Consider the following 27,645-nt stretch of genomic DNA (forward strand, 5'->3'; position numbering starts at 1 on the left):
CTAAGAAGCCTTCATGCCGCAGCGAAGATCTCGTCGAGTGCCACATCTAAGACCCGGCACAGCCTAAATAAATAAATAAATAAATAAAATATTAAAAAATATATCCAGGCAGCAACATCAAAACCTTTATCACAACTATATTCCATACATACAAAGAATGAAGTGGGACACATGGAAGATGAGCAAAAGAGCCTAAGCCAGATTCTAGAGATGGAAACTACAATCCGAGATGAAAAAGAAAAAACAACAACACTGGGTGGGACTGACAGCAGATTAGACAACACAGCAAAAACATTAGTGAGCTTAAAGACACAGGAGTAAATCTATTCAAAGTGAAACACAGAGAGGGAAGAAAGACAAGAAAAATAGAGCAACAGTGAGCTGGGGACAAATATATATATATGTGTGTAACTGGAACCTTGAAGGACGAGGAGGACAGAAAAATTATTTGGAGAAATAGTGGCCCAAAATTCTCAAAATTAGATGAAAACTGTAAATATACAGATTAAAGAAGCTCAACTAATATCAACCATAAAAAGCATGAAGAAAACTACACCAGGGCACAAATAACAAATTAATTAAAACCAGTAACAGAGAAAAAAATTTTTGTGTAAAAAGGAACAAAGATGGCGGCACTTTTAAGAATGATTTTTCCTGGAAATTTTGGTTTTATACACTTCATTAGGTTGAAGAAAATCCCTTCCGTTTCTATTTAGATAAAAGGTTTTGTTTTGGTTTGTTTTTAACCAGGAATTGCTGTTAAACTCTAACCAATGTGTTTTCTGCATTGAGGTGACCAAATAGTTTTTCTTTAACCGATTGAGGTTGTAAATTGCATCAGTATGTTTTATAATGTCAGATGACCCTTACATTGCGGAGGAAAAAACAATTAGTCACGATGGGTTGTTATCCAGCGCTGGATTTGATTTTCTGCCTATGTTCTGGGGTACATTTTCCACTTATGTTATAGGTTAAGCTTTCTTGTCCTGTCCTGTCTTTTTTTTTTTTTTTTTTTTAACACCAACTGGTCAGACTCATATGAGATGTATTTATCTCCCAAGTGATACAGCTCAAGTCAAACATATTAGAAATAATGCCATATGGATGTCAATTTAAAGTAGTGCTATGTTCTTTAGTACTAGCCTCTGGTCGTTTCCACAGAAGGGATTGGCTCAGGAGCTATTAAACTAAAGGTATTCCCACTGCTATAAAAATGCTCCATAATTATTAAAATAATTATAATTTTAATAATTGTGTTAATTTTAAACAACTTTGCTCTGGTAAATGGCTTAGAACATAGTTGTTTTCCAGAATTTAACACACTGTTCAGCCAGATGTCTTCTTAGCAGCACACAAGACTTTCTGTGAAGTTGGGGGTATTTGTAAATACTGGTCACACAAAGTTGATTCACAACCACGTTTCTTGCTCTGTGGCACCAATTTTTTCCTCAAGCCTGTCTTCTGAGCTTTGTGTTACCCTTTGCTGAATTTTCCAAGGAGAAGGAGGAGAATCTGGTATAAGAAATGTGTGTTTCCCCAAAGAGACACTGAATAGACCTTTCATCGGGACTGTCTCACCTGAAATACCCTTCCTGCTGTTGGCCACTGCTGAGTCATAATCCCGAGGGGAAGTGTCTCTAGGGATAGAGGCAAAGGCCCCGCAAGGGAGACTGAGAGGTTTTGGCCTTGGGCTCACCTCTGTTTCCAGTTGTGGTAGAAAGTCAGAGAGACTTCCTGAAACAGTATTTTGTAATCTTTAAAAATCTTTGTTATTAGTGTGACCAAGCCAAACTTGGGTCCGAGTGTCCACGTGCAGTAAAACCAATCTCCTGACACTGGTCTGTGATGAAGGAAAGGGCGGCGTTTATTGCAGGCACCAAGCAAGGAGTCCAGGTAGCCAGTGCTTAAAAGGCCAGAGCTCCCCAAAGTCTTTCAGGGAAAGATTTTTAAAGACAGGGTGAGGGAGGGGGGCTGTGGGGTGTGTGATCAGCTGGTGGACATTCTTCTGATTGGTTGGTGGTGAGGTAATCAGGAGTCAACATCATCAACCTTCTGGTTCCAACTGGTCTGGGGGTCTATGTGCTTTTAGGCAGTGTACAGTTAACTTCTTCCACCTGGTGGAGGTTTCAGTACCTGCAAAACAGCTCAAAGGACATGGCTCAGAATAATATCTATAGCCCTTGAGGAGGAACTAAAGGTCCTTGGCTTTGTTTAATGGCTGAACTATTATAATTTTGACTTGTTTGACTTTTTCCTTTCTTTCTGTAGTTTCTCACTTCTCTGATTAAATGTACTCTTTGGAACTCTGGGAAGGCCTAGGAGGCTAAAGTTTTTCTACAAACAAGAGGCAAGTGGAGGACATGGGGGTGTTGGGGGAGTCTGTTCCGGGAAGGCCCCATAGGGTCCTGCTTGGTTACATTAGGACATTGGGGGTTTTTGACCCTTCCCCACAGGACATTGTTGATAGTACTTTTCCTGATGCTATTTGAACTACAGTCCTGTAAACAAACCTTCATCAAAACTCCATCGTGCCTCCTCTTTATTCACTCACTCATGTGCCTATTCATTCCACAAACACGGACCCTGCTGGGAGACGCATGAGCTCATGACTCTGACCTAGATCAATGCTATCTCATCCCCCTCTTTTGTTATTTCTCTCAGCAGCCCCTCCACGCTTTTAAGAAGTTAGGAGATTAAGAGAACTGATGACTCTCTAAGTCTCTCAATCTAGTCCCAACTTGTTAGATCCAACCACAAACTGTATGCAACAAGCCACTTAAGTTTTGGTGACCTTCAAGAGGCCATTCTGAGAATCAGCACAGTCACCCAGGAAAGTCTTTTTTTTTTTTTTTTTTGATGCGTCCACTAAGCGAGCCTCAGAACAGAGTCATCTATAAGTACTCAGGTTTTGCAGCCAGGGTACCACACCTGTCTCATCTGTGCCCTCTTAGCCATTTCTTCTGCCACACTCAAGGCCAGGCTCTCACCTGTCCCTTAGATGCTCAGACTTTAACATGCACAGAACCACCTGGGGACCTGTCATGAATAAAGATCTTGAGCCCCACCACTTATGAACTGAATCTCAGTCTCAGGGGTGGGCCCAGTAATGGCTTGTTAGCTCCAAACTATCCTCATGCACACTAATGCTTGAAATCAGACCCAGAGAGACAGTAGCAGTGACCTCTTAATTCCCGATTGCGTTTTTAATATTTCATCTAGTGTGTCTTAAATATCTTTACTAAAATAATCTTCTCAAAAATCTTCAATGGCTCCTAATTGTCTAGTAAAATGTTTATCTGACTTTTCAGGATTTCCAAAAATGTAAACCTAGCTAAAATTTTAACTTATTCACTCCTAATCTACACAAAACTTATGCAGGATTATTTCATGTTTCTTAAATATTGATTATATTTTTCCATCTCCAGCTTTGCTCATTCTGTTCCCTCTTGTTAAATTCTTATCAGTCCTTCAAGTCTGTCTCAAATTTCACTCTTCCTTAAGAGGAGTGTACTGCCTATGTTTTCTTCTAGGAGTTTTAGCTTCAGGTTTTACATTTAAGTTTTTAATCCATTTTGAGTTTATTATTGTGCACGGTGTTAAAAAGTAGTCCAGTTTGATTCTTTTGCATGTAGCGGTCCAGTTTTTCTAACACCATTTATTGAAGAGGCTGTCTTTTCCCCATTATATATTCTTGCCTCTTTTGTTGTAGATTAATTGACCATATTAGTTGGGTTTATTTCTGGGCTCTCTATTCTGTTCCATTTACCTCTGTGTCTGTTTTTGTGCAAGTACCATACTGTTTTGATGACTGTAGCTTTGTACTATAGTCTGAAGTCATAGGGCATGATACCTCCAGTTCTGTTCTTCTTTCTCAAGATTGTGTTTGGCTATTCAGGTCTTTTGTGTCTCCATACAATTGTTAGAATTATTTGTTCTAGTTCTGTGAAAAATGCCATTAGTATTTTGATAGTGATTGCATTAAATCTGTAACTTGCCTTGGGTTGTATGGTCATTTTAACAATATTAATTCTTCCAATCCATGAGCATGGTATACCTTTCTCTCTGTGTCATCTTCAGTTTCTTTCATCAGTGTCTTAGAGTTTTCTGAATACAGGTTTTTTACCTCGTTGGTTAGATTTATTCCTAGGCATTTTATTCTTTCGGATGCAATTGTAAATGGGATTGTTTCCGTAATTCCTCTTTCTGATAGTTCATTGTTAGTGTATAGAAAAGCAACAGACTTCTGTGTATTAATTTTGTATCCTGCCCCTTTACTGAATTTATTTATTAGCTTTTTGGTGTCATCCTAAGGATTTTCTCTATATAGTATCATGTCAACTGCAAACAGTGACAGTTTTACTTCTTCCTTTCCAATTCAGATTTCTTTTATTTCTTTTTCTTGTCTAAGGGCTGTGTCTAGGACTCCCAATACTATGTTGAATAAAAGTGGTGAGAGTGGACATCCTTGTCTTGTTTCTGATCTTAGAGGAAATGCTTTCAGCTTTTCATCATTGAGAATGATGTTGGCTGTGGGCTTGTCCTATGTGGCCTTTATTATGTTGAGGTTTGTTCCCTCTATACACACTTTGTTGAGAGTTTTTAGCATAAAAGTATGTTGAGTTTTGTTGAAAGCTTTTTCTGCATCTATTGAGATGATCATATGATTTTTATTCTTCAGTTTGTTAATGTGGTATATCACATTGATTGATTTGCAGATATATTTGCATCCTTGGGATAAATCCCACTTGGTCATGGTGTGTGATCTTTTTAATGTACTGTTGAATTCACCTTGCTAATATTTTGTTGAAGATTTTTACATCTACGTCCATCAGTGATATTGACCTATAATTTTCTTTTTCTGTAGTGTTTTTGTCTGATTTTGTTATCAGGGTGATGCTGGCCTCATGGAATGAGTTCAGAAGTGTTTCCTCCTCTTCAATTTTTTGGAATAGTTTGAGAGGGATAGGTGTTAACTCTTCTTTAAATGTTTGGTAGAATTCACCTGTGAAGACATCTGGTCCTGGACTTCTGTTTGTGGGAGTTTTTTAAATTACTGATTTAATTTCATTACTGGTAATTGGTCTGTTTCTATTTTCTATTTCTTCCTGGTTCACTCTTGGGAGACTGTACATTTCAAGGAATTTGTCCATTTCTTGTAGGCTGTCCATTTTATTGGACATGCGTGGGGGGCACCTGGTGCTGGCCACCATGGTTGTGACCAGCGAAACTCAGACTGGCCTCCCGGTGCCGAGGTTGAGGCTCCGAGCAGCATGGCATCCTCAGCTGTGTGAAAGCCCACTGACCCTGCCCGGCCCCACGATTTCATTCTGAGAGAAGTGATTTCCTGCTTCTGCAGTTACAGGCCCGACTTCCTGACATGGTTCTAAAGAGCAAGGGGTTTTGGTGGGAGGGGGAGCGACTGAGAGCTGGTGGGGGCCCAGGTCTCCTCCCAGGTCCCACTTTCTGGGGCAGCGCGTGACCTGGGGGAAGCTGAGCCCTTAGATCTCAGTCTCCTTCCCACAATGGACAATGCCAACTGCCCAAGGCCAGTGGGTGCTTCTTTTTCCTTTTCTCTCTCTCTCTCTCTCTTATTTTTCAATTTTATTTTTTGGATGGTATTCTATGGAAACTGAAGATTCCTGGAAGTTATGAATAGCTGTGCCCTGAAGGGCATGCTTTGTGGTCTCGGTTCACAGGAACACGTGAGAACCTGCAGCACAGATGCCCCGCGGCTGGTGGGATCCCGATTTCCCAAGCTGACCAGGAAACACGCTGCTTGTTTCTCCCTGGCTGACCTCCCTCTGCCCTGCGTGACCCAGTTCTGAGAGCGGAGCTGTGTTGGAGGGGATGGCCTCTCACATTTGACCCCTGGGTCCAAGCCACCCGTGCTGGTGTCCTGGGGGGCCACCCACTGAGCGGGGGTGCTTCTAACTTCAGAAGTGTACCCTGTCCTGTCTGAGGCCAGAAGTCCACAGTCCGAGCGTCAGAGGGCCGAGGTCCCTCCAGAGACTCCAGGAAGGATCCTTCCCCGCTCCTCCAGCTGCTGGTGTTGCATCAGTCCTTGGAGCCTGGTCTTGTAGAAGCCGCACTCCAATCTCTGCCTCCGTGTTCACATGCCTTCTCCCTGTGTCCCCTCCGTGTCCTCGTTTTCTCTTACAAGGACACCAGACAGCAGATCAGCCCCCCTTCCAGCACGCCTCATCTGAACTACTTACATCTGTAAAGACCCTGTTTCCAAATAAGGTCCCGTCCTGAGGTTCTGGGTGAACATGTGTTCTGGGGCGACACCATTCAACTCCATAACTGCTTGTGGCTCATCGTAAAAAAGGAATCTGGGGACCCTGAGCTTGGAGGATTGTCGCAAGAATTAAAGGAGATAAAACAGATCAGGGTGAGGACTGGGACTGCCCGAGCCTCCTCCTTCTTTCACAGCCTCCATCCTGGGAAAGGGGAGTCTGGGGGCAGCCCTGGGTCCTGCAGTCTCTCCAGTGCATGGGTTCTTTCTTGGTACAGTAACCAGTGGTCTCTACAGGAAAGAAACCAGAGGTCAGATAGCAAACCAGAGCTAGTCTAGGAGACCCCTTAGCCTCCCAAGAGGCTGACAACGACAGTGGCCACCTGGAAAGACCCTACACATCGGGGGGGCACAGGGGCCGACCCTCTAAGGCTCCCACCATCGGGAGATATCCCCACCTTGCCCCCTTCCCCCACTCCAAAGTCTACGCCCCCGCCACCCCAAGATGAGCAGGTCAACCACCTGGAAGGTCAGTTGACGGCCTTTGCACCCCCCTTGGCACGGGACACAGGGCATGCACAGCCCCCGGGGGTGCTGATGTCAACGTGGACTCAGCGAGACAGATACTCTGCGCCCTGCTCGATTCCCCTCCTAACTCAGGTACATGCCCAGCGCCAGGGCCCCATCCCTCCCAAGGTGTTGAAGGCGGCTTGCTGCAGCCTTGAGTGGTATGGAGGGAAGCGCCCTAGGAGATTTAAAATGTAAGATCGGTAGATTGAAGATTCAGATACTGTGGGCCTTTCCATCACACTTACCGACATGCAGCACGCGGTGCTGCTCCGCTGGACCCCCGAAGGTCAGGTCACCTTCCCGGCTGGGTGGCTCTGGGGGTTATGATGACTGTTGCTGTCAGCGTTGCTGTCTTTATTGCCACCCTAACTGGGCAGCAGACACTTGCAGAGCTCTCACTACAGGCCAGGCCCATCCTTGGAGCTCCACCTGAGCCCCACGCCACCCTCACCCCAGCCTGCAGGGGGTGGGTCGACCGCAGAGACCCCTTCGCCCAAGGCCACGTCCGTGGGGTTTGGAGGAGCTGATGCCCGAGACAGGAGAGTACCAGAAGCAGGAGAGCCCAGTGGGACCTTTCAGAAGGCCTTGCTCAGCAGGACAGGGTGGGAGCCCCTGAGAGTTGGTGGAGCCCCCAGGAAGGGCAGCCTGCAAGAGAGGGGTGACGGGTGCGGGTGATGTGACCCCCTTGTTCGGGGCAGACGGCCACCCCCTGGCGCATGTCCCTGGGTCCTTCCTGGCAAGGGGCTCTCCGGACCCCGGGCAACCCACGGACCCACCCTCCAGGACACAGCTGTCCTCAGTGCTGGCTCTGATCTGTCCTTGTCCAAGAGCCCGACCCAGGAAGTGTTCCTGATGCTGGCGGCCAGCCTGGACTCGTGCTCCAGACCCTTCCTCTCTGGGGCCAGGCAGGAGCCGTCCAGTCCCAGGGACACAGGGGACCTTCCTGCTTGGCCTCGGAGGGAAGAAGGCCTCCTATTGTCCCAACTGAGGAAGCCACCCGAGGGCCTGAGGATGAGTCACAGGGGATTCGCGGAACTGCCTGGCGGGGAGCCCAGCACAGGCTGGCTGTCTGGCCCTCCTCCTATATAAGACCCCGAGCCCACTGCCTCTGCCTTCCTCTCCCTCCAGAGCCCAGAAGTGCCACCAAGGCTGCAGCCATGATGTGCCTCCTGCTTGCCCTGGGCCTGGCCCTCATGTGTGGCACCCAGGCTGTCAACGTCATCCAGACTATGGAGGACCTGGACATCCAAAAGGTTCGAGGGTGGCTGGGTGGGTGGTGAGCTGCAGGGAGGACAGAGGAGGCTGTGATGTCTGGGGTCCGCATTACTCTGCTAGGGCCGCCCTAACAAATACCCCCGACAGGGCCGCTTAAACAACATGGCTATCGTCTTGCATTCTGGAGGCTGGAAGTCTGAGATCAAGGTGTCAGCAGGGCTGGTTTCTCCTGAGGCCGCTCTCCTGGGCGTGTAGATGGCTGTCTTCTCCCTGTGTCTTTACCTGGTCATCCCTGTGTCCTAATTTCCTCTCCTTATAAGGTCATCAGTCACACTGCATCAGGGCCCACCCTAATGACCTCATTTTACCTTTGTCATCTCTTTAAAGACCCTGTCTCCAAAGAGTTACGTTCTGAGGCTCTGGGGGTTAAGGGGACACAGTTAAACCCCTAATAGGGTCTCTCTGCCCCCCAACCTTTCCCCACCTCCAGCCACGTCTCCCCAAGATCCAAACATTCCCACTTGTGTGATGGGCTCCTCTGGGTCCTTCTTTGGGCTCAGAGTGAGTTTAGGAAGAACATTCCTCAGGGTGCAGAGGAGGGGATGTCTCAGGGCTGGCTCAGGTCGGGGGTGGGACAGAGAACCCACCATGGGGATGGGGTCCCCTTCTCGACCCCGGAGTGCCGATCAAGCCCCCTCCCCAGGTGGCAGGTACGTGGCACTCCGTGGCCATGGCGGCCAGTGACATCTCCTTGCTGGACACCGAGAGCGCCCCCCTGAGAGTGAACGTGGAGGAGCTGAGGCCCACGCCCCAGGGCGACCTGGAGATCATCCTGCAGAAACGGTGCGCATGCCCCCCACACCCCGCTGGGGCTGCAGGCCAGCAGGGGGTGGGCGGCGGACGGGGCTCCTGGTGGGACCCGGCTGCACTGTGGGCAGGACCAGGGCCCCAGGGATGCGGAATGGGGCCCTCGGAGCCCCACCCAGGGTTCCCCACTCAGGGCTTTTTTTTTTTTTAACTTTTATTAATTTGATGCTTTGGAACATAATAAAGTAGATGAACGTAAAACATCATTTTAGTTAACTTGGAAGGGGAGATAAAATCCACTGAAGTGGAAATACGTAGGAAAGCTATGTACATTCAGGCAGTTATTTTAATTCTGTGTTAGGTTAAGGATTACGAACGTACTTGAGCAACGGGGAGACGTTTTGCATCTTTTCTAGTCTGAACACTTCAATATCTAAGATGAACGGGATGTCGCGGAAACACAGCAGAGCGGGGAGAGCCCCGTGTAGAGGCTACTGGGCAGCTGCAGGCCTAGGTCCTCAGGGTGGCAGCTCCCACCACGAGCCCCATCCGCCCTCAGAGCGGGGGTGGGGTGCAGAGATGGGGACCCGAACCCCACGATTGCCTGCAGGTGCAGGTCATTGCCCCTGACCGCGGGGCCCGGCCGCTCCCGGCCCTTTTCTCCCTCACTCCGTCTGCCCTCTTGTGGCCTGTCCAGCCTGGTCACCCGTGGCCCTAGAGGTTACTGTGAGCGCAGCCAAGGCCTGGGTGACCAGCTGGGCTCCGATGCCCCCCCGGCTCGGGCCCCTCCTGGGGCCAGCCTCCACCCCTGGCCCACAGTTTGGCCTGATCAACCGTGCATGGTCTGTGCATGTGGCTCAGGAAACGCCTGCCTTTCAGGGAGAAGGATGGGTGTGCTAAGGAGAAAATCATCGCAGAAAAAACCGAGATCCCTGCTGTGTTCAAGATCAACTGTAAGTGCCGGGTCTGTGGTAGGAGCCCCACCACCCGGGGGGGCTCTGGGCAGGTGCAGGGGGCTGGCACCGGGCCCGAGGATGCTAAGGGGCTGGTGGGGACGAGTGACGCTGTCATTACACCAGCTTCACTGCCCTCCCTGCCCCTTGCCCGGTGCTGTGGGGCCAGTGGCCGCGGGCAGGTCCCTGCTAGGCTGGTCTCACTCCCCAAGGTGACTCTCCAAGCTCTCTCTGCCGGGGCGGGAGCTCTGGCCCCTCAGGCTGAGCTCAGGAAGCATTTGTGTCCGTCCAGGCGGAGCCGAGAGCCACTGTCAGCGGTCAGGGTGCCCCACGGCCCCCAGCCCACCACATGGGTTCCTCCATCTCCACGAGACGGGTTCCTTCCCTCGCCCACTGCTTCACCCATTCCTCACTAAATCCAGGATGAGAAAGCGCCATGGGGGGCAGGGGGGCTTCCAGCAAGGTCTCTCCCGCCCGGCAGCCTGGGCCACCTTGGGACTCAGTCTGACTCACTCACTCTTGTCTGTGCCAGACAAGAACTGACCAATGCCAGGGCGCCTGCCCCAGGGGCTCCAGCGCTGCCTGCCCGCACTGGGTCAGGATGCTGGCGTTGCCCCTGAAGCTGCCTGGCCCGGCGGTGCCGCCGCCGCCGCCGCCCGCTGGCCTCTGTCAGGGCAACGCTCACTCCCGCTGCCCCGGTTCCCATGGCTCTGGGCTGCCCTCCAATGTAACCGTGCTTGGGATGCTCCCCTCCTCCCGCACTCGGCGGTGCCCAGTCTCACCTGCGGTCGGCGTGACAGACCCATCTCTTGACCACTCTGGGTCCCGGGGGGCATCCTGGATTGAGTGGTGAGTGTTCCTGAGTCCAGGAGGCGGTGGAATGTCTCTGGCGCATCCATAGTCGATGGGCCTGAGGACGGCTTCGGGGAAGGGGCTGCACCACGTTGGAGTGCGGGGCTGCAGGAGGCGCTCCCCGCCCAGTCTTCGCCAGGTGGGGGCCATGGAGGAGCTGACCCGCGCGCGCCCCCGCTGGAGCTCACTTCTGCCCCGTCTCGGTCTCCCTTCCAGCCCTGGGTGAGAATAAGATCTTCGTGTTGGACACGGACTACGAAAACTACCTGCTCTTCTGCATGGAAAACGCCGCCGACCCCGAGCACAGCCTGGCCTGCCAGTGCCTGGGTACGCGCCCGCCCCCGCTTCCCAGGGAGACCCGCGGCGCGGTCCTCGCTGCCAAGAGGGTGGGAATGGGGGAGCTCGACACCGGAGGAGGAGGATGGGGAGGGGTGAGGGGTCATCGGGAGAGCGTCGCATCCTGGGGCCTGGTCTCCTGTGCGCCTGTGGGTGGCTGGGGACGAGGGACAGACACGCGGGCTGAGGGGCAGGTGCACTGCAGCACCGTGACTGGTGTGACCATCTCGATGGTGCCGGCGGGTCACTATGAATCCAACAGCCTTTGTTGCCACCGGGGAGTTTCAATACCTTCACCAAATAAGAATTCAGTTACAAAGACATCTTTCAACGATAACGTCCTGAAAACAAATGTCAGGTGACATCTTTATTGTCACAGAAGATGTGCCATTGGGTGTTCCCAGGGAAGTGGCCGCGGCCATCAGGCAGTGCAGGCTCCTGGTCATAAGTCAGCCAGCCCCGGGGTGGGGCGGGGAGGGGAGGCGGAGACCCAGACATCCGGAGGGGGCTGCCTTTCCTCTTACGACCGTGCAGACCCCCACTGCAGTGCTCTGGGAGGAGGAGGAGGGGAATGCGCCGAGCGGGGAGGGCAGGGGTCCTGGAGGGCAGGGGCGCTGAGCCCTGCAGACCACCCTGGGGGTGCGGGGCAGGGCCCTCGGCGTCCCCGAGCTCTGGGGGAGAGGCGGGGGTGCCCCCAGGGACTGACCCCTCCCCCACAGCCAGGACCCTGCAAGCGGACGACGAGGTCATGGAGAAATTCAACAGAGCCATCAAGCCCCTGCCCATGCACATCCGGCTCTCCTTCAAGCCGACCCAGCTGGAAGGTGAGCTCCCAGGCCCCGCCCCCGCTCCCTGGGCAGAAAGCCACCAGCCCTGGGGAGGACTTCCTCCTGTGGTGAGCCCCATTCTCCCCAGGGCTGCCGGGAGGAAAGGGGTGGAGGCGCAGCGCCCCCGAGGGGGGCCCCTCCCCACCCCCTCCCCACCCCTCTGTCCCCGGGGCGTCCAGTCCCATCCTGACCCTCCCGCACGGCTCTCCCTCCCCCACAGCGCAGTGCCGCGTCTAGGTGAGCTCCTGCCGGCGCCCTGGGGGTAACGTAACCCGCCTGCCTCACATCCTGGGCACATGCACAGGGTGGGGGTCTTGGTGGCGCCCGGGCTCCCCCATCAGGCCCTGGGGTCCCCCTGCGGGAATGGCTGGAAGCTGGGGTCTCTCCTGACGACTGCAGAGCCGCTGGCCGCGTGCCCACTCTCGAGGGGTGGCCTTTGGGGATGTCGTTTCCTGTGTCCTGGCCTCACTCGCATGCTGACCTCCCCCTGCTCCCTCTGGGTTGGGCTGAGGGCCAAGGTGGAGGCCCCGGAAGCGGGCACCGGTGACAGACACTCCACCTGAGCGGGGAGGCGGGGGTCCCTCTCCTGAGGAGGGGCCGTCCTGCACCCCCAGGCCCAGCCGGGGGTGGGGGCTGGCGAGGGTCCAGCAGGTTCCCCAGGAATCACAGGAGAGCCCCATGTCCATTTCAGGGCCTGGGATCCTTGGCCCCTCTCTGGACAGATGATGTCACCCCCGCCTCCCCCATCAGCAGGGTCAGGAGGGACCAGGACCAAGGTCACCCCTCTTGGGACCCAGGCCCCTCCAGGCCCCGCCTGGGGTCTCCTGCTCGGGGGCGTTCCTCCTTCAGCAATAAAGGCATAAACCAGTGCGCACTCCTGTCTGAGTCTTTCCTGGCCAATGCGCGTGGGCTGGGGACCCGGGCGGCTCAGGCGGTGACACAGGGCCAGGATCTAAGGTGTCTGCATCACAGGCCTCATGACACTTGGGGGCCCTGCACACATCATCACGGCTCTTTTAAACTTTTGGAAACTAGGTAGGGACGCGGCAGAGGCATCTGCCAGTTAACTTCGCATCTTCAGCCAACACCCAAACTCCACAAAGGACAGGAAATGGAAAATTGCTGTCACTTAGTCTAATAAATATTGATATAAAAACTTAATTTAGTTGCTTGCAGATCAAGTTCTGCCCTCTTTTACAAATGCAGCCCCATGACCCTCATGACCAGCTTTCAGGAACATAAAGGTAATTGCTACTAGTAAGACTATTGATATCAAACTTCATATGCCAAAAATGCATTGATCTTTTCTGTGCTAAAATGCAATAGAGAGATTTCCCCTGGATAGAGGAGCTGGACAAAAGAGGTCACCCTTGGAGGACACTTGTTCTGCAATCACTTTTGAGCATCACAAATGGAAAGGGGGTATATAGCAACAGAAACGGGGATTTTTAAATAATAAGAACTGACGTATAACATAATATACACACATATTACTATATGTATACTTACATATAATAACAATTTATGTATAATATTAAAGTTTTGAAAATATAGATAAAGTGGATACATTTCTAGAAAAATATTAAATACCAATATTGGCTAAAAAAGAAAACTCTGAAAGAACAATAACTCTAGAAAATAAAGAACAGTTCCAGTTCCAGATCTTCTCAGTCTATGGATGAGAACCAGCAAACCACCGTCAGATGGATCCTGGTTCATATGGTCTGTTCCAGGGCACAGAGAGATGGGGAGTCTGGACTGTCCTCTAACAAAGCTGGATGGGATGATGCAGGAGACAAAAAAAGAGCAGAGCTATCACATTTTGGAATAAAGATACAAATATCCAAATAATTTATTAACAGGTCGAATCCAAAAGTGTATTCAGTACATCATGATTTAAGCCAGAAAATCAAGGATGTTTCCACATTAGACAATATATAATAAATTTGTTAACAGATTAAGAGAGGAACACCCATATAAGCACCATTAATTGATTTTAAAATAAATATTTTAAAAACATCATATCCCATTCACGAGGCAAATTCTTTATGCCTCAGGAGGGTCTTTCAACACAAGCTGGCTTTGCTGCATTAATGAACAACCCTAAAATCTCAGTGGCTCAAAACATCAAAGATTTATGTCTTGTATATGAGAAATCTCCTTTGCAGGTTGGCAGGGGCATCTGCATCTCGTGGTCACTCAAGGATCCAGGTGATCAAACAGCCATCACCCATGAGGTTGCTGGTCACCATGCCAGAGGGGAAATGTGGACATCCAGAGGGCCGAGCCATCCATCCAGTGCTCTATCCTGGAAGGTACACACACCACCTCCCTTCTCAACCTGTCAGCCAGAGTTGTCACTCAACTAGAATGGAGCCAGAAAGTACAATCCTACCTAGAAATAGAAGGGAACATTCCTAAACTGGTAATTAAAAAAATTTTTTTAACCAGCTAACATCATACTTAATGGTGAGACACTGAATGCCTTCCCCTAAGACTGAGAGCAAGGCAAGGTTTCCCTCTTCCAGCATTCCTACTCAACATCATACTGAAAGTCTTAGTGCAGTAAGACAAAAAAAAAAAAGGGGGGTGGACTTCCCTGGCAGTCCAGTGGTTAAGACTCCATGCTTTCACTGTGGCAGGGTGGGTGTCGATCCCTGGTCGGAGAACTAAGATCCCGCATGCCATTTGACATGGCCAAAAAAGGAAAAAAAAAAAAGGAAAAAAGGCATAAACATTGGAAAGGAAACCTGTAATATGACTGAGAAAGCAAAAAAGAGAGAAGGCACAAAATATTAATATCAGGAATGAAAGAGGGGCTATCACTACAGACCCTACAGACATCAAAAAGATAATAAGGGAATTCTATGAACAACTCTGTATACAGTAATTTGACAACTTAGATGAAATGGACCGATTCCTTTAAAAGGTACAAACTACCAGGACTCATCCAATATGAGCTAGATAACTTAAATAGCCCTACGACTATTAAGAAAATAGAACTCCCCAAAAGACATTTCCAGGCCTAGATTGTTTCGCAGGAGAATTACACCAAATGTTTAAAGATTTACCATGAATGCTATACAATCTCTTACAGAAAATAGAAGAGTAGGAAATACTTCCCTTCATTTTATGAAGCTAATATTACCAAAATATTATTGGTATTTGGTATACCAAATATTAGTATATTGGTAAAATGGATACCAAAACCATACAACGACTTTTTTTAAAAGAAAACCTACAGACTAATGTTTTTCATCAATATAGATTCAACAATCCTTAACAAAATATCAGCAAATAGATTTCAGCAATATACAAAAAGAATTATACACTATAATCAAGTAGGGTTTATTCCAGGGACGCAAGAAAAAGCATTTGACAAAATTCAACACCCATTCATGACTTTTAAAAAACAGAAAAATGGAATAGAGGGAGTTTTTTCAACTTGATAACGACATTTACAAAAAACTTAGAATTAACGTTGCACTTAATGGGGAATGATGAACCTTTCATCAGTGATGAATGACAAATGATCCAGAGCGTGGGAATAATGTTCCTCTCACCCCTCTTACTCATCTTAGTGCAGGAAGTTGTAGCAGTGCAACAAGGCAAGAAAAACGTAATAAAAGGCATTCAGAACTGAAAGGAAGACATAAAAGCACCTCTATCTGCAGATGACATGCGTGTCTACGTAGAAAATCTCAAGGAATCTAAAAACAAAAACAAAAACCTCCTAGAACTAATAAGTGAGTTCACAAGGTGGCAGGATACATGATAAACATACAAAAATCACTTGCATCTCTACATGCTAGCAATGGACATGTGGACGTGAAAATTAAAAATACAATACCATTTATAATCACGCCAAAAAAAAAGTTGAATACTTGGAGACGTAAATCTAATGAAACATACAGGATCTGAAGGCTGAAAATGATGCAATGCTGATTAAAAAAAATCAAGGAAGATTTAAATAAATGGAGAGACCGTGTTCATGGACTGAAAGACTGAACAAAGATGTTAATTCTCCTCAAATTGATATGCAGGTTTAATGCAATTCCTATCCAAATCCCAGCAAGCTTTTTTGTAGGCCTATATAGATAAGATTATTCTAAGATTTATAGGGAAAGACAAAGGAACTAGAATATAGAATAGCTAAAATAAAAAGAATAAAATGGGAAGAACCAGTCTAACAAATTTCAAATCGTATATAGCTACAGTAATCAAGACAGTGGTATTTGCAGAAGAACCATAAATCCGTGGAACAGAGTAGAGAACCCAGAAATAGACTCACACAAATACGCCCAACTGACGTGCAGTCGTCTGGACCGGGGCATCCTAAAACCATGCTAAAGCCTCCTAATTTGTGTACAAGATGAGGCTCGCTCAGACCCTGGCATCCTCCCAAGCTCAGTGCTACCTTGGCCAGCCCCTCTGTGTTCAGGCAAGGCTCCCAGCAAACAGGGGCCCCTCCTTGCCGCTCTCTTCTTCTTCATAGGAAGAAACCCTATTTCTTCAAATCACGACCCAGCATGTAGCACCTTGGAGATTCTGGATTCTGTTACTGTCTGCTTCCCACCTAATCACCAAAGCTGCTCCCATAGAAATCTGGCAGCTGAGCTTCCCTGCCTGTGGGGGATGGGGGGGCCGTGACTGTGGAACACCCCTCGCACTCTAGAACGCCCGTACCCCCTGACCCCTACTCCTGCAGACAGCTCTGCGGTAGCACTTTTCACGGCTCACTATCTTAAAAAAAAATTGAGGTCTCTTTTGTGCCTTAAATGCTGCAACTTCTGAACACCTGGAGCAAGGGGCTGCCTCTTCCCCAGGCCTCAGTGGCTGGGAGTCGGGCTGGGACAGCTGGGTGGGCAGCAAGTGGCTGCTGGAGGATGGAAACGAAGAAAGGGCGCCGGCTGCCAGGTCTCTCCTCCCTCTGGGGGCCTGGGGTCATGGCCCTGGAGAGAGGGCCCCTCCCGCTGCCGACCCTCAGCCTGGGCCTGGCCGGGGCCCAGAAGACTCCGGAAGAAGTGCCGGTGCAGCCAGGCTTTGTCGCCCGGGGGATAACCACGCAGCTCAGCCCTGGGACGAGGACGTGGATGCAAGTGTCACGTGGAGGCGGCACTCGGGGCAGGCGGGCAGGAGTGGCGCGGGCAGGAGTGGCGCGGGGCAGGAGTGGCGCGGGGACAGGAGTGGCGCGGGGCAGGAGTGGCGGGCGGGACAGGAGTGGCGCGGGGCAGGAGTGGCGCGGGCAGGAGTGGCGCGGGGCAGGAGTGGCGCGGGCAGGAGTGGCGCGGGGCAGGAGTGGCGCGGGGCAGGAGTGGCGCGGGGCAGGAGTGGCGCGGGGCAGGAAGGGAGGGGCCGGGGAGGCGCATCCATTTCCCCAGGCAGGAGCAGGGTCTCCGCACTCCTGTGCTGCCAGGGAAAGCTGCAGTTCAGCCCTGAGGCCAGCGTTAAGACACTGGGGAGAGGGGCCCCAGGGGCCTGCCCGAGCCCTGGTGGTGTCACTGCTGGGACAACGGGGGGGGCCGGACCTGGGGGTGAGGAGGGGCTCAGAGTCACTCCTGCCCTGTCTGACCCGCCTGCACCTCACCCATTGCTGTACTGGGCCGGGGCAGTTCCAGGATGTCCCTCACCCTCCCCGGACTCAGTCAACGCGCGTGGGGCCCACGATGGACAGCGCCTGGACCGGATACAGAGGAGCTGAAGGAAGTCTGGGAGAAGGCGAGAGGGTGGCGGGGAAGTGGACCACTTCTCTCCCAGGCTGGGGGCCCCCAGTTCCTCACTCCAGCCCTCCAGCCCCAGCCCGGCACCCTGTGGGCCAGCCCCCTCCCATAGCTGGGTGTCCCTCCCAAGCCCAGGGGGCCGAGAGCCTGGGGGAATGCAGGGACCCCAGCCGGGGGCGCCCCCAACATCCCCCTGCCGGAGAGCCTGAGCCGGCACTAGGCTGGTGGGCGGGGCAACATCTTCCACGCCCACTGTCCTGAGCAGGACAGAGCGGCCACGAACGTGGACGTCACGGAGTCACGTTGGGCTTAGAAAATGGAAGTGCCTCGGGGAGAAGACGGGACCCCGGGGACGGAGTGGACGGGGAGGCTGGGCCGGGCAGGGGGCCCGTGGTCCTGCAGACTGGCCTGGCTTGGGGGGCTGGGGGACCCTCTGGGGGCCTCACCAGAGGGGACAGGCCTGACGTAGCCTTTCAAGGAGGGCTGTGCCTGCCATGCGGAGAGTGGACCTGCTTCAGAGAGGACGCGGCCACTGCAGCAACCGCAGGGCCGGGCAGGGAGCTGGGAGGAGGGATCTTGTCCGAGAAAAGCCCAAGCACCGGCCCCTCTGGTTTCAGCCAGAAGAATGCTAGGGGACCCCCAGTGGCTGGGGCAGTATCTTGAATACATTTCCAGGTTCCAGCTACAGGAAGCCCCCGCCTTCAACCTTGCCGGTGAGTGTGCCCTCCAGTAGTCTCCCCTGCGCCCCTGAGGGCGGGGCTGGGAGGAGGTGGGGAGTGCCCCACAGCTAGCAATAACCACCTGAGGACCAGAGCAACTAAGGACCTGGCCAGCCTCTGCCAGGCGCCCTATACGGTCAGGTCGTTGACGGGTGCCTCACCTGCCAGATCTCATGAAGTCCCTGTAACTCGGTGGGTGGGCACGATCACCATCTCCATCCTGCGGATGTGGACACAGAGGCTCAGAGAGGTTCAGAAACAAGGCCGAGGTCACACAGCCGGGAGGAGGCAGTGGGCGGTACTGGCCTCTCCCTGGCACCCCCTCCCCTGTGCATCATTCAGTCCATCAACAAACAGGAGGGCCAGGCCCTGTTCTGGGAGTTCTGGATGCACAAAAAACAAGACAGACGTTCTTCAGCCCGGTGCAAGTTACCTGGGGCCACTGCAGTTCAGTCGCTAAGTTATTGGAGACAATGCTGCGGGGAAGAGAGGAGCCTAGAACAGGGAAGTGCAGGCAGGGAGGCTGCCTGGAGGAGGGAACACGGGGGCATGTGGCAAGAATACAGGGAGGGGGAAGGGACGGGGGGCGGTTGTGGGGTCTTATGGGTCATCCTGGGACAGGGCGTCCACGGCAGGATGGACAGCAGAAGGCAAGGTGGTCCCAGTGGCTATGCGCCGTGTTTTTGATTGATTGGTCGTCTTCAGAACGAATGGACGAAGGCCCTAGAATCTGACCTTGTTCTCTTCCCTCCACAGCCCAGTGCCCGCCACCGGAAGTTTAGCTCGGGTCCACCCCCTGAGCTTTCCTGCCGGGTCCCTCCTGCCCCGCTGTCCTCGCCTTGCTCCCCCCTCCCCTCCACCTGCATCCTGGCTCACCCAGGTGCCTTCCGAACCCCTCTGCCACCCCAGGAAGGCCATCCAACCCGGAGCCCGGCCCCTCCCTCTCTGTGGGTCTCCAGGTCCTGCCAACCAACAACTAAGGGGCCCACAGCCTCTCCCAGCCTGGCCCACGGGCTGGAAAACACTCTGGGTGTTGGGAGGGGGTGGCAGGTGGCCCCCCGACCTCCCCCTGTAGTGCGCACACAGCACTGCAGTCCGGCGGATGGAGCCACCTTCGGGGTCCTTCAGGGATGGCGACTCTGGGAAGGGTCAGGCTGGCACCGCCCTGACCTGCCTGCACCCCAATCCCACTCTGGGCTCCATGAGCCAACGCAGCCATCCCCGCCCAGGCCAGAGGGGTGCTGAGTGACCACAGCGCCAGCCCACGCTCCCCAGAAGAGCCAGGTGAAGCCAGGCCGGGGCACCTGTGTGACAGGTGAGCTGAGACAGGCCCCCGCCCTCTCCTCTCCAGGTACCTGCAAGGCAGTACCTGGATAGAAGCTCCCCACCTCACCCTGGCTGAGCCAGGGGCCACCCACCAGCAGGGCCGGCTCTTCGGAAACTGGGTCTAACCTCAGTACTAACCGTCTGGAAATGCCAGAGACAGGTGTGACCAGATCCTGCCCCAGAAATGCCCTTGGCAAGAGCAAGGCCTTCCAGGAGGCCACAGCTCAGCAGTGCAGGTCGCACCATGGCCACCGCGTGAGGCCAGCACAATGGCAGTAAACCCACCGGCCACCTGTGCGGACGCCACCTGCTTTTCACGCAGAAGCTGAGGGTGTGGGATTCCCTGGCGGTCCAGGGGTTAGGACTCCGCCTTCCACTGCAGGGGGCACGGGTTCCACCCCTGGCCAGGGAACTAAGATCCCGCATGCCACGCAGCGTGGCCAAAAAGAAAAAAAAAAAAAAGCTGGGGGTGAACAGATGCTCAAAGCATGGTAGCTTTCCTGTGAACCAGCAACCCTTATAAGAAAAATATAAGGAACACGTTAAAATCACATTTTAAAAAAAAAATCCTCACTCTGGGACACTGAAAAAAATGACTTGAATAAATAGATGTGTGATATTCCTACAAAGTCTTCAATATCACAAATACTTAATAATCTTAAGTTAACCTATACAGCTCAAGCAATTTAACCAACATGCCAATGAGATATTTCCTCCAAATTGCAAACCTGAATCTAAAATCCACGTGAAGGAATAAAATTTTGAAATATTTTAGAGAGAAGAGTAATGCAAATTGATCTACCATTCTACCATAAATAATATGAAACTACAATGATTAAAATTGTGTGGCATTAGTTCACTGACAGAAAGAAGAATCAGTAAAACTGGATATAAAGTCAAGAAATGAACCCAAGTAAGCATAATAACTTAATATATTATACAAATAGCGCACCTTAAAAAGCATTATTTATTCAACAAGTAGTGTGGGGGAAATGGCCAAGATATTTTGAGGAAAAAATAAGGTTAGATATCTAACTCTGTACATTATCTTAAAATTAATTCCTGATTAATTCCGAATGAAAAGAAACCTTGAAAGTTCTATAATATTTATAACTTGGGGATGAGATGCCTACACTATGGATACAAACATCAAGGGAAAAGATGGTAATTACGAAAACCTTAAACTTTGGTACACCAAAAGCACCATCAACAAAACTGGAATACGAATGACAACTTGAAATTCATATTTTCAACAAATTTGATAAAGGATTTACATCACATCTATGAATATATATCTCAAAATTCATTGAATGATGAAAAGGAACACCATGTTAGAAAAATGAGCACAAGACAGAAATTGGTCATTCGTGCACACATGAATCACACGGCTGACAACTATAGTTTAAAAGAGGGTTCGTCATCCTAAGCAATCCAAGAAAAAAGATGCTATTTTTGCTTATCAAATTGGCGAAATTAAAAAAATTTTAAACTCAATTAGCACCCACTGTGTGGGGAAGCACACTTTTGCTAGGAGGGTTGGAAATTGGAAAGGCCATTCAGGGGTGACCTGTTTGTGTAAGTCTTTTAAACAAGTTTGTTCTTGGACCTAGAAATTCTAGACGTTAATAACTTTACGTTATCAAGGAATTTACTGTGTTTTATACTGATCCCACAATATTTTTCAAGGTAGAAATTTAGAACCCTTCTCAGTAAGTCCCCTAGCCTTGTCCATAAATTGTCAGGAAAAAAAAGTTAGTTTTTGTTTGTTTGTTTCAGTGCAGTATCTAAATCATACCCTCCTCTCTCCAGGTCTGACCTAGGATACCTGATACTGATCACTGTAGAGGCAGGGCCTGTGGCTAACGGAGTATCTTTCTCTGGTTTGAAACTTTTACAGATTTTTTAAAATCGAGAGCTACTCTGTGACACGCAAGAAAGAATGAGTCACTGAAAATAGCATCGTGATTTAGTCAAAGGCGACAGCTGGGAAGGAAAAAGTAGAATGAGCTACACCTTGACAAGTGTGTTTTTTAGGGGACTCTCGAGGATGACTGGTGTCATAGGAGGAGGTGGCAGACGTAACACGACGGACAGATACTGGTTCTTGCTCCAGGTCTGATCATCAGCTAGTGGGCTCCTCATACCACCTAAGTTTCCTTGGCCTCTGGCTTCTACTCCATGAAGTGACCGTCAATCTCCTTACCATTTTAGTGTTTCAATTGACGTGACTTTTGCAACGCCTACTGTATTAGTTTGCTGGGAACGCCATAGCAAAGTGCCGCAGACCAGGCGGCTTAAACAACAGAAGTGGACTTCTCCCAGCTCTGGGGGCTGGAAGTCTGAGATCAAGGAGCTGGTCCCTCCTGAGGCCTCTCTGCTTGGCGTGTAGACAGCCGTCTTCTTTATGTCCTCACTTCAACTTCCCTCTGTGCGTGTCTATGTCCTAATCTCTCTTGTAGGGTCACTGGTCCTATTGGACAGGGCCCATCCTAGTGACCTCATTTTACCTTAATCACCTCGTTAAAGCTTATCTCCAAATGCAGTCACGGTCTGAGGTCCTGGGGATTAGGACTCCCCACATGACTTTGGGGGAACGCAATTCGGGCCATAACACTAAACCTGCTTTTTCTCCCATGAAAGAGGGTTAATTAAGAAGAGTGCCTTCTTATGACTTGGGACCCTCCAGCCCTCACACGCACTCTGTAACCCCTCACTGCCAAGAACAAACAACTCCTAGCCAATTAAGCCCCCCGTGGGGGACGGCTCCCCACCCGGAGCCACGCGGTGCTCCAAGCTGCCCACTTCGAGCCCTTTCGACTTGCAAAAGAAATGCCACCAAGAGTCGCGTCTCCCTGCTGTACTGCAGCTGCCTGAGGACATGGTCCTGCTTTCCATCCCTCACTGCACCTGGCAGACATCTGCCTCCACCACTGAGCTCCGCCCATGTCTTTTAAAAAAATAAGTAAAATAAAATGCCTATAGATTTAAAAAAAATGAACTTGACATCTCTCTTTGTAACAATAAAAGAAAGACAGGTATTTGATAGAAAGTCTCTAGTTCACATACATCCAATCACATGCTGGTCAGGGTGAGACAGTTTGGGGTGTTTAAACACAGCAACGTACATCCCCAGCCTGAGAAGCACCCCACTGACTTGTGAGTGATGGATGTTTCGCTTTTTCCTCGACGTGTAATCCTTTGCCCTTTTGTGTGTGTGTATATATATATATATTTTTTTTTTCCTGAACTAGAGTCTTTCTGCATTAAAAAAATTTCATTTTATGCCTCCAAAATTAGTTCTGGGTTATCTATAATACATAGATATTGGCATCACTGTGTATTAAGCATTAAATAAGCATCCTTTTATTCTTTATCCTGCATTGGTCAAATTGGATGGTTCAACACTGCAGGGGGAAAAATTTCTCGTGGATGAGTGTATATGTCTATGTCTCTGAAACCTGGAATGTTTCAAGTCATCCCACATTCTAAGGAACTGTCGCTGGTGGTACCTGAGGTCCCCGGCGAGTCAAAATCTCCTTTTGGACTGCTGGGCCACCTTGACGTACTGAACCTGGGGCGGCGGGTAAAACTCAGCGTCCCAGTTGTATTCTGGGGATAACAGCTTGGTGGGCTTCCAGAGGAAAAAGTATTTGTTGAGGTATTTTTCATAGGTGCTGTTCAGCCCGAGTTTGAGGTCATGAATGACACTTTTCAGGTACTCCTCAACGAGGTTTAGGATCTCGAGGGGCATGCCGCCCACGAACGCGCCGTCGTAATAGACATCGCCCTGGCCAAACGGAATGCAAGCTGCTGACTTGGGCCTCCTCTCGTAGGGGAAACTCCCGGGGTTCTTAAAGTACCACCAGGCGTGGAGCTGAGCCACAGACGTGCCCAGGACCTCCACCCCGACGTCGTTCTGCAAGATCTGGGTGATGGTCATACTGAAGAGGAAGTCGACTTCGCCCTGGATGTCCTGGACGATGTGCTTGCCCAAGCTCTTCATACGCATCAGGTGGACGTCGTCCGGCCAGCTGTCCTCTGTGACGGTAAACACTCTGAACTTCGGAGGGGCCCCCGCTTGAGCTGGGGCAGCCTGCTGAGGGTGTCCAGCATGATGTAGAAGACCACTCTGTAGCCGGTCATGAAGTACTTATCCGCCGAGCGTAAGAACAGTTCCAGGTACTGATCCAAAAACCTGCAAAACACACGCGCAAAGAGGAAGATACTCGATTTCCCAAATTATTTTCGGGAGAACATCAACAAACGCCACCCACATGGGAGGCATTGAAGCTGCAGAATTCCCAGGGGACGAGGGCAGTGAGGTTGGGTCTGCATTTCAGCCGCAGTGGTTACAGAAGGAGGAGGTAGTGGGCCTGGGAGTCTGAAAAAAGCCTCTAAAGTTTTGGAACAGCCGTTGGAAAGAGAGCACGAGCGCTAACTGGGCATTAGTGAAAGGACAGCCAAGTGGTGTTAACGACCAGCTAAGGAAGGAGAAAATAACCACGTCCCATTTTGCACAGGACGTCCGGAAACAATGGTTTACAGGGAATGATGAGTGGCCCTTTGGAGGTGGGAGGTCCATGGATATTCGTGTGCATTTTTCCAAAATAAAAAATGGCACAGGCTGGCAGCCCCTACCTGCCAATAGCAAAGACAGCCAAGCCCAGGGTGAGGTTCTTCTTTCTATAGTGTTTTTCCAGCACCTGTCTACTGAAAGAGCCTTCCCAGACAATAGGAGCAAGGCAGTTTGTGGCCGTGATCACATCAGGGCGTTTTCTGCTGAACAAACAAGAAGCTAGTGAAGCAGGTACCTGTACCATGACAGCAGCAGAAGCTGCTCCAGCGAGAACAGCTAATGCTTACAGAGTCCCTTTCCAAGTGCCAGACACCGTGGCTCCTCTGGTCTGTGCAGTGCCCTGTGTAGTGGGCACGTCATGGTCCCTGCCCTTCATGTGGGGAAACAGAGGCACCGAGGCTGGGTGGGTTGCCTAATTCCACACAGTGGACACGTGTGGGTCAGGATGCAAGAGGCAGCCAGTTCCTGCTTTCATCACACCACCTGCCTTTTTAGCCCAGGGGCTGATTTTGTGCTCTCACTGCAGCTTAAACATGGGCCGCCCGGAGTCAGAACTTCCCTGATTATTGCCTGAAGCCAGCACTGTAGACGCGGTGCTGCTGCTTCCCCACGTGTCCTTTATTTTCCATCCTTCTTTTTCTCTCTCCTGCTCCTTTTCCCAGAAGATCTAGAGGGTGCTTTCTTTTTACCTTCTCCTATATGCTTTAAGTCCATCAGTGAAGTCCAACAGAAAAAGATGAGTCCAAAAATGGAGAGAGACATTAGATTTGCTTTCAATAATGACAAAACAACAACAGGATTTAAAATATGCAGAGCTGGTTCAACATTTGAAAATCACTCAGTGCAACCTACCATACAAGAAGCTAAAGGAGAACCATCAAATGTTGTTATCAATTGACACACCCATTCATGATTAAAAAAAAGAAGAAAGATAAAGTCTCAGAAAAACAGAGATAGAAGGGAATTACCTTAATTTGATAAAGAACATCTACAAACATCCTATAGCTAACATGATACATAATGGTGAAAGACTAGATGCTTTCTAGCTAAGACGGGGAACAAGGAAGGAATGTCCACCCTCACCAACTCTTATTTAGCAGAGTAATGGAAGTTGTAGTCACTGCAACAAGGCAAGAAAAGGAAATAAAGGCATCAGACTGGAAGGAAAATATAATGCTGTCCCTATTTGCAAATGACTTGTCTACATAGAAAATCCTAAGGAATCTACAAATAATCTCCTAGAACTAATAAATGAATTCAGCAAGGTTCCAGGATACAAGATCAGCACACACACAAAAATTAGTCTCATTTCTATATACTAACAGTGAACATGGAAAAACTGAAATTTAAAACACAATGCTATTTAGAGTTAATCCCAAGAAAATAAAATACTTTGCTGTACCACCGTACCCATTAACATTGCTCTCCATTCCCCCCTCACTGCAAACTGCGGCAACAACTAATCTACTTTCTGTCTCTGTAGATTTGCCTGTCCTGGACATTTCATATAAAGGAATCATACCATGTGTGGTCTTCTGTGTCTGACTTCTTTCATTTAGCATGTTTTCAAGGGTTATCTATGTTGTAGCATGAATCAGTACTTCATTCCTTTTATGGCTGAATAATATTCCATTGTATAGATTTTGTTTATCCATTCACTGGTGGATGGACATTTTAGTTGTTTACATTTTTGGCTATTATGAATAATACTGTTGTGAACATTTGTATACAGATGTTTCTGTGAAGATGTGTTTTTAATTCTCTTGGGTATATACCTAGAGGTGGAATCTCTGGGTCATATTGTAACTCTCTGGCTGATTTTTTAAGGAACTGCCTTAAAAAGTTCTGCACGGCAGCTACACAATCTTACATTCCCACCAGTAGTTCATAAGAGTTCAAGTTTCCCCACACCCTCACCAACACTTTTTGTGATCTGACTCTCTGATTCTAGTCATCCTACAATCTTTACACATTATAGCGTGAGAAGTGGTATTCCATCCCAATCCTGATGTGCGTTCCCCTGACAACTAATGATGTTGAGCATTGTTTCATGTGCTTATAAGCTATTTGTATATGTTCTTTGGAGAAATGTCTATTCAGATCCTTTGCCTATTTTTTCTCCCTGTTATTTGTCTTTTTGTTGTTTAATTGTACAAGTTCTTTATATATTCCTGATACTAGACCCTTACCAGACACATAATTTGCAAATATTTTCCCATTCTGTGCGTTGTCTTATTACCTTCTTGACAGTGGCTTTTGATTCACAAAAGTTTTTAGCTTTGATAAAGTCCATTTTACCTATTTTTGTTGTTGCTGCTATGTTTTTGGTTTACCAGGTTGAAAAAGTTCCCTTCCATTCCTAGTTTGTTGAATGTTTATATTATGAAGGGACGATGGATTTTGTCAAACAACTTTTCTGCATATATTGAAATGATCATGTGGTTTTCATTTGTATTCTATTAATATGGTGTATTACATTGATTCATTTTTCTATGTTGAATCAACCTTGCATTCCTGGAATAAATCCCACTAGTTTGTGCTGTATAATCCTTTTAGTGTGCTACTAGATTTGGTTTTCTAGTATTTTGTTGAAATTTTTTGCATCTATATCATATAAGATATTGGTCTGTAGTTTTCCTGTGATGCCTTTGTCTGGTTTTGGCATCAGGGTGATGCTGGTCTCCTAGGATGAATCCTCTTCTAATTTTTGGAATAGGTTGTGAAGGATTAGCATTAATTCTTCTTTAAACATTTGGTAGAATTTGCCAATGCAGTCTTCTGGTCCTGGGTTTTTCTTCACGGAAAATGTTTTATTATTAATTCAATCTCTTTACATGTTAGAGACCTATTCAAATTTTTCCTTTCTTCTTGAGTCTTTCTAGGAATCTCTAAGGGTTTATGTCTTTCAAAGAATTTCTCCATTTCATCTAGGTTATCTAGTTAGTTAGCATATAATTGCTCATATTATTCCCTTATAATCATAATTATTTCTGAAGGTTGTTGGTAATGTCCCTTCTTTCACTCCTGACATTAGTAATTTGAGTCTTCTCTCTTTTTATTTGGTAATTCTAGTTAGAGGTTTGTCAATTTTGTTACTATTTTCAAAGAACCAATTTTGGTTTCATTGATTTTTCTCTATTATTCCACTCTTTGTTTCATTTATTTACTCTTTAATTTTTGTCATTTTTTCTTCTGCTTGCTGTAATTTAATTTGTTCTTCATTTTCTTTTTCCTTAATGTGTAAAGTTAGTTTATGAACTTGAGATCTTTCTTATTTCTTAATGTAGGCATTTACAGCTATAAATTTTGCTATAAGCACTGATATCACTGCATCCCAAAAGTTCTGGTATATTGTGTTTTTATTATCAATAAAATTAGTTGCTCCACGGCATGTGGGATCTTCCCAGATCAGGGCTCGAACCCGTGTCCCCTGCATTGGCAGGTGGATTCTTAACCACCCCCCTTTTTATGAAGGATATTTTTTCTGATATAGAATTCTTAGTTGACAG

The 27,645-nt window shown here is 49.1% G+C and overlaps 2 protein-coding genes across 4 annotated transcripts; one reads left to right on the forward strand and one right to left on the reverse strand.

Moving 5' to 3' along the window:
* Window positions 1–7,896: 7,896 nt before the first annotated feature.
* On the forward strand, window positions 7,897–16,896 carry PAEP (progestagen associated endometrial protein). Of its 3 annotated transcripts, XM_082403022.1 has the most exons (7): window positions 7,897–8,058; window positions 8,724–8,863; window positions 9,707–9,780; window positions 10,849–10,959; window positions 11,688–11,792; window positions 12,016–12,032; window positions 12,487–12,576. In XM_082403022.1, exons 1-6 carry the CDS (start codon window positions 7,963–7,965, stop codon window positions 12,030–12,032), a joined length of 543 nt encoding a protein of 180 aa, XP_082259148.1. In that variant the 5' UTR covers window positions 7,897–7,962; the 3' UTR covers window positions 12,487–12,576. The 3 variants fall into 3 exon arrangements, with proteins under 3 accessions (XP_082259148.1, XP_082259146.1, XP_082259147.1); XM_082403020.1 differs by lacking the exon at window positions 12,016–12,032 and having other exon boundaries at window positions 12,470–16,896; XM_082403021.1 differs by lacking the exon at window positions 12,016–12,032 and having other exon boundaries at window positions 12,487–12,602.
* A 2,666-nt stretch (window positions 16,897–19,562) lies between these two features.
* Window positions 19,563–27,412, reverse strand: GLT6D1 (glycosyltransferase 6 domain containing 1). Its single transcript, XM_082403491.1, is given in 3 exon segments — window positions 19,563–23,622; window positions 23,625–23,755; window positions 24,199–27,412. Coding segments are annotated over 3 exon segments (849 nt in total). The 5' UTR covers window positions 24,381–27,412; the 3' UTR covers window positions 19,563–23,086.
* Window positions 27,413–27,645: the final 233 nt, after the last annotated feature.

The sequence above is a fragment of the Balaenoptera borealis genome (assembly GCF_965194805.1).
Source record: "Balaenoptera borealis genome assembly, chromosome: 8".
Taxonomy (NCBI): Eukaryota; Metazoa; Chordata; class Mammalia; order Artiodactyla; family Balaenopteridae; genus Balaenoptera; species Balaenoptera borealis.

Coding starts and splice junctions, on each gene's coding strand:
- PAEP (XM_082403020.1), top strand. CDS start 7,963: ATGATGTGCCTCCTGCTTGCCCTGGGCCTGGCCCTCATGTGTGGCACC. Junction 9,781..10,848: donor TGCTGTGTTCAAGATCAACT/GTAAGTGCCGGG, acceptor TCTCCCTTCCAG/CCCTGGGTGAGAATAAGATC. Junction 11,793..12,469: donor CAAGCCGACCCAGCTGGAAG/GTGAGCTCCCAG, acceptor ATCACAGGAGAG/CCCCATGTCCATTTCAGGGC.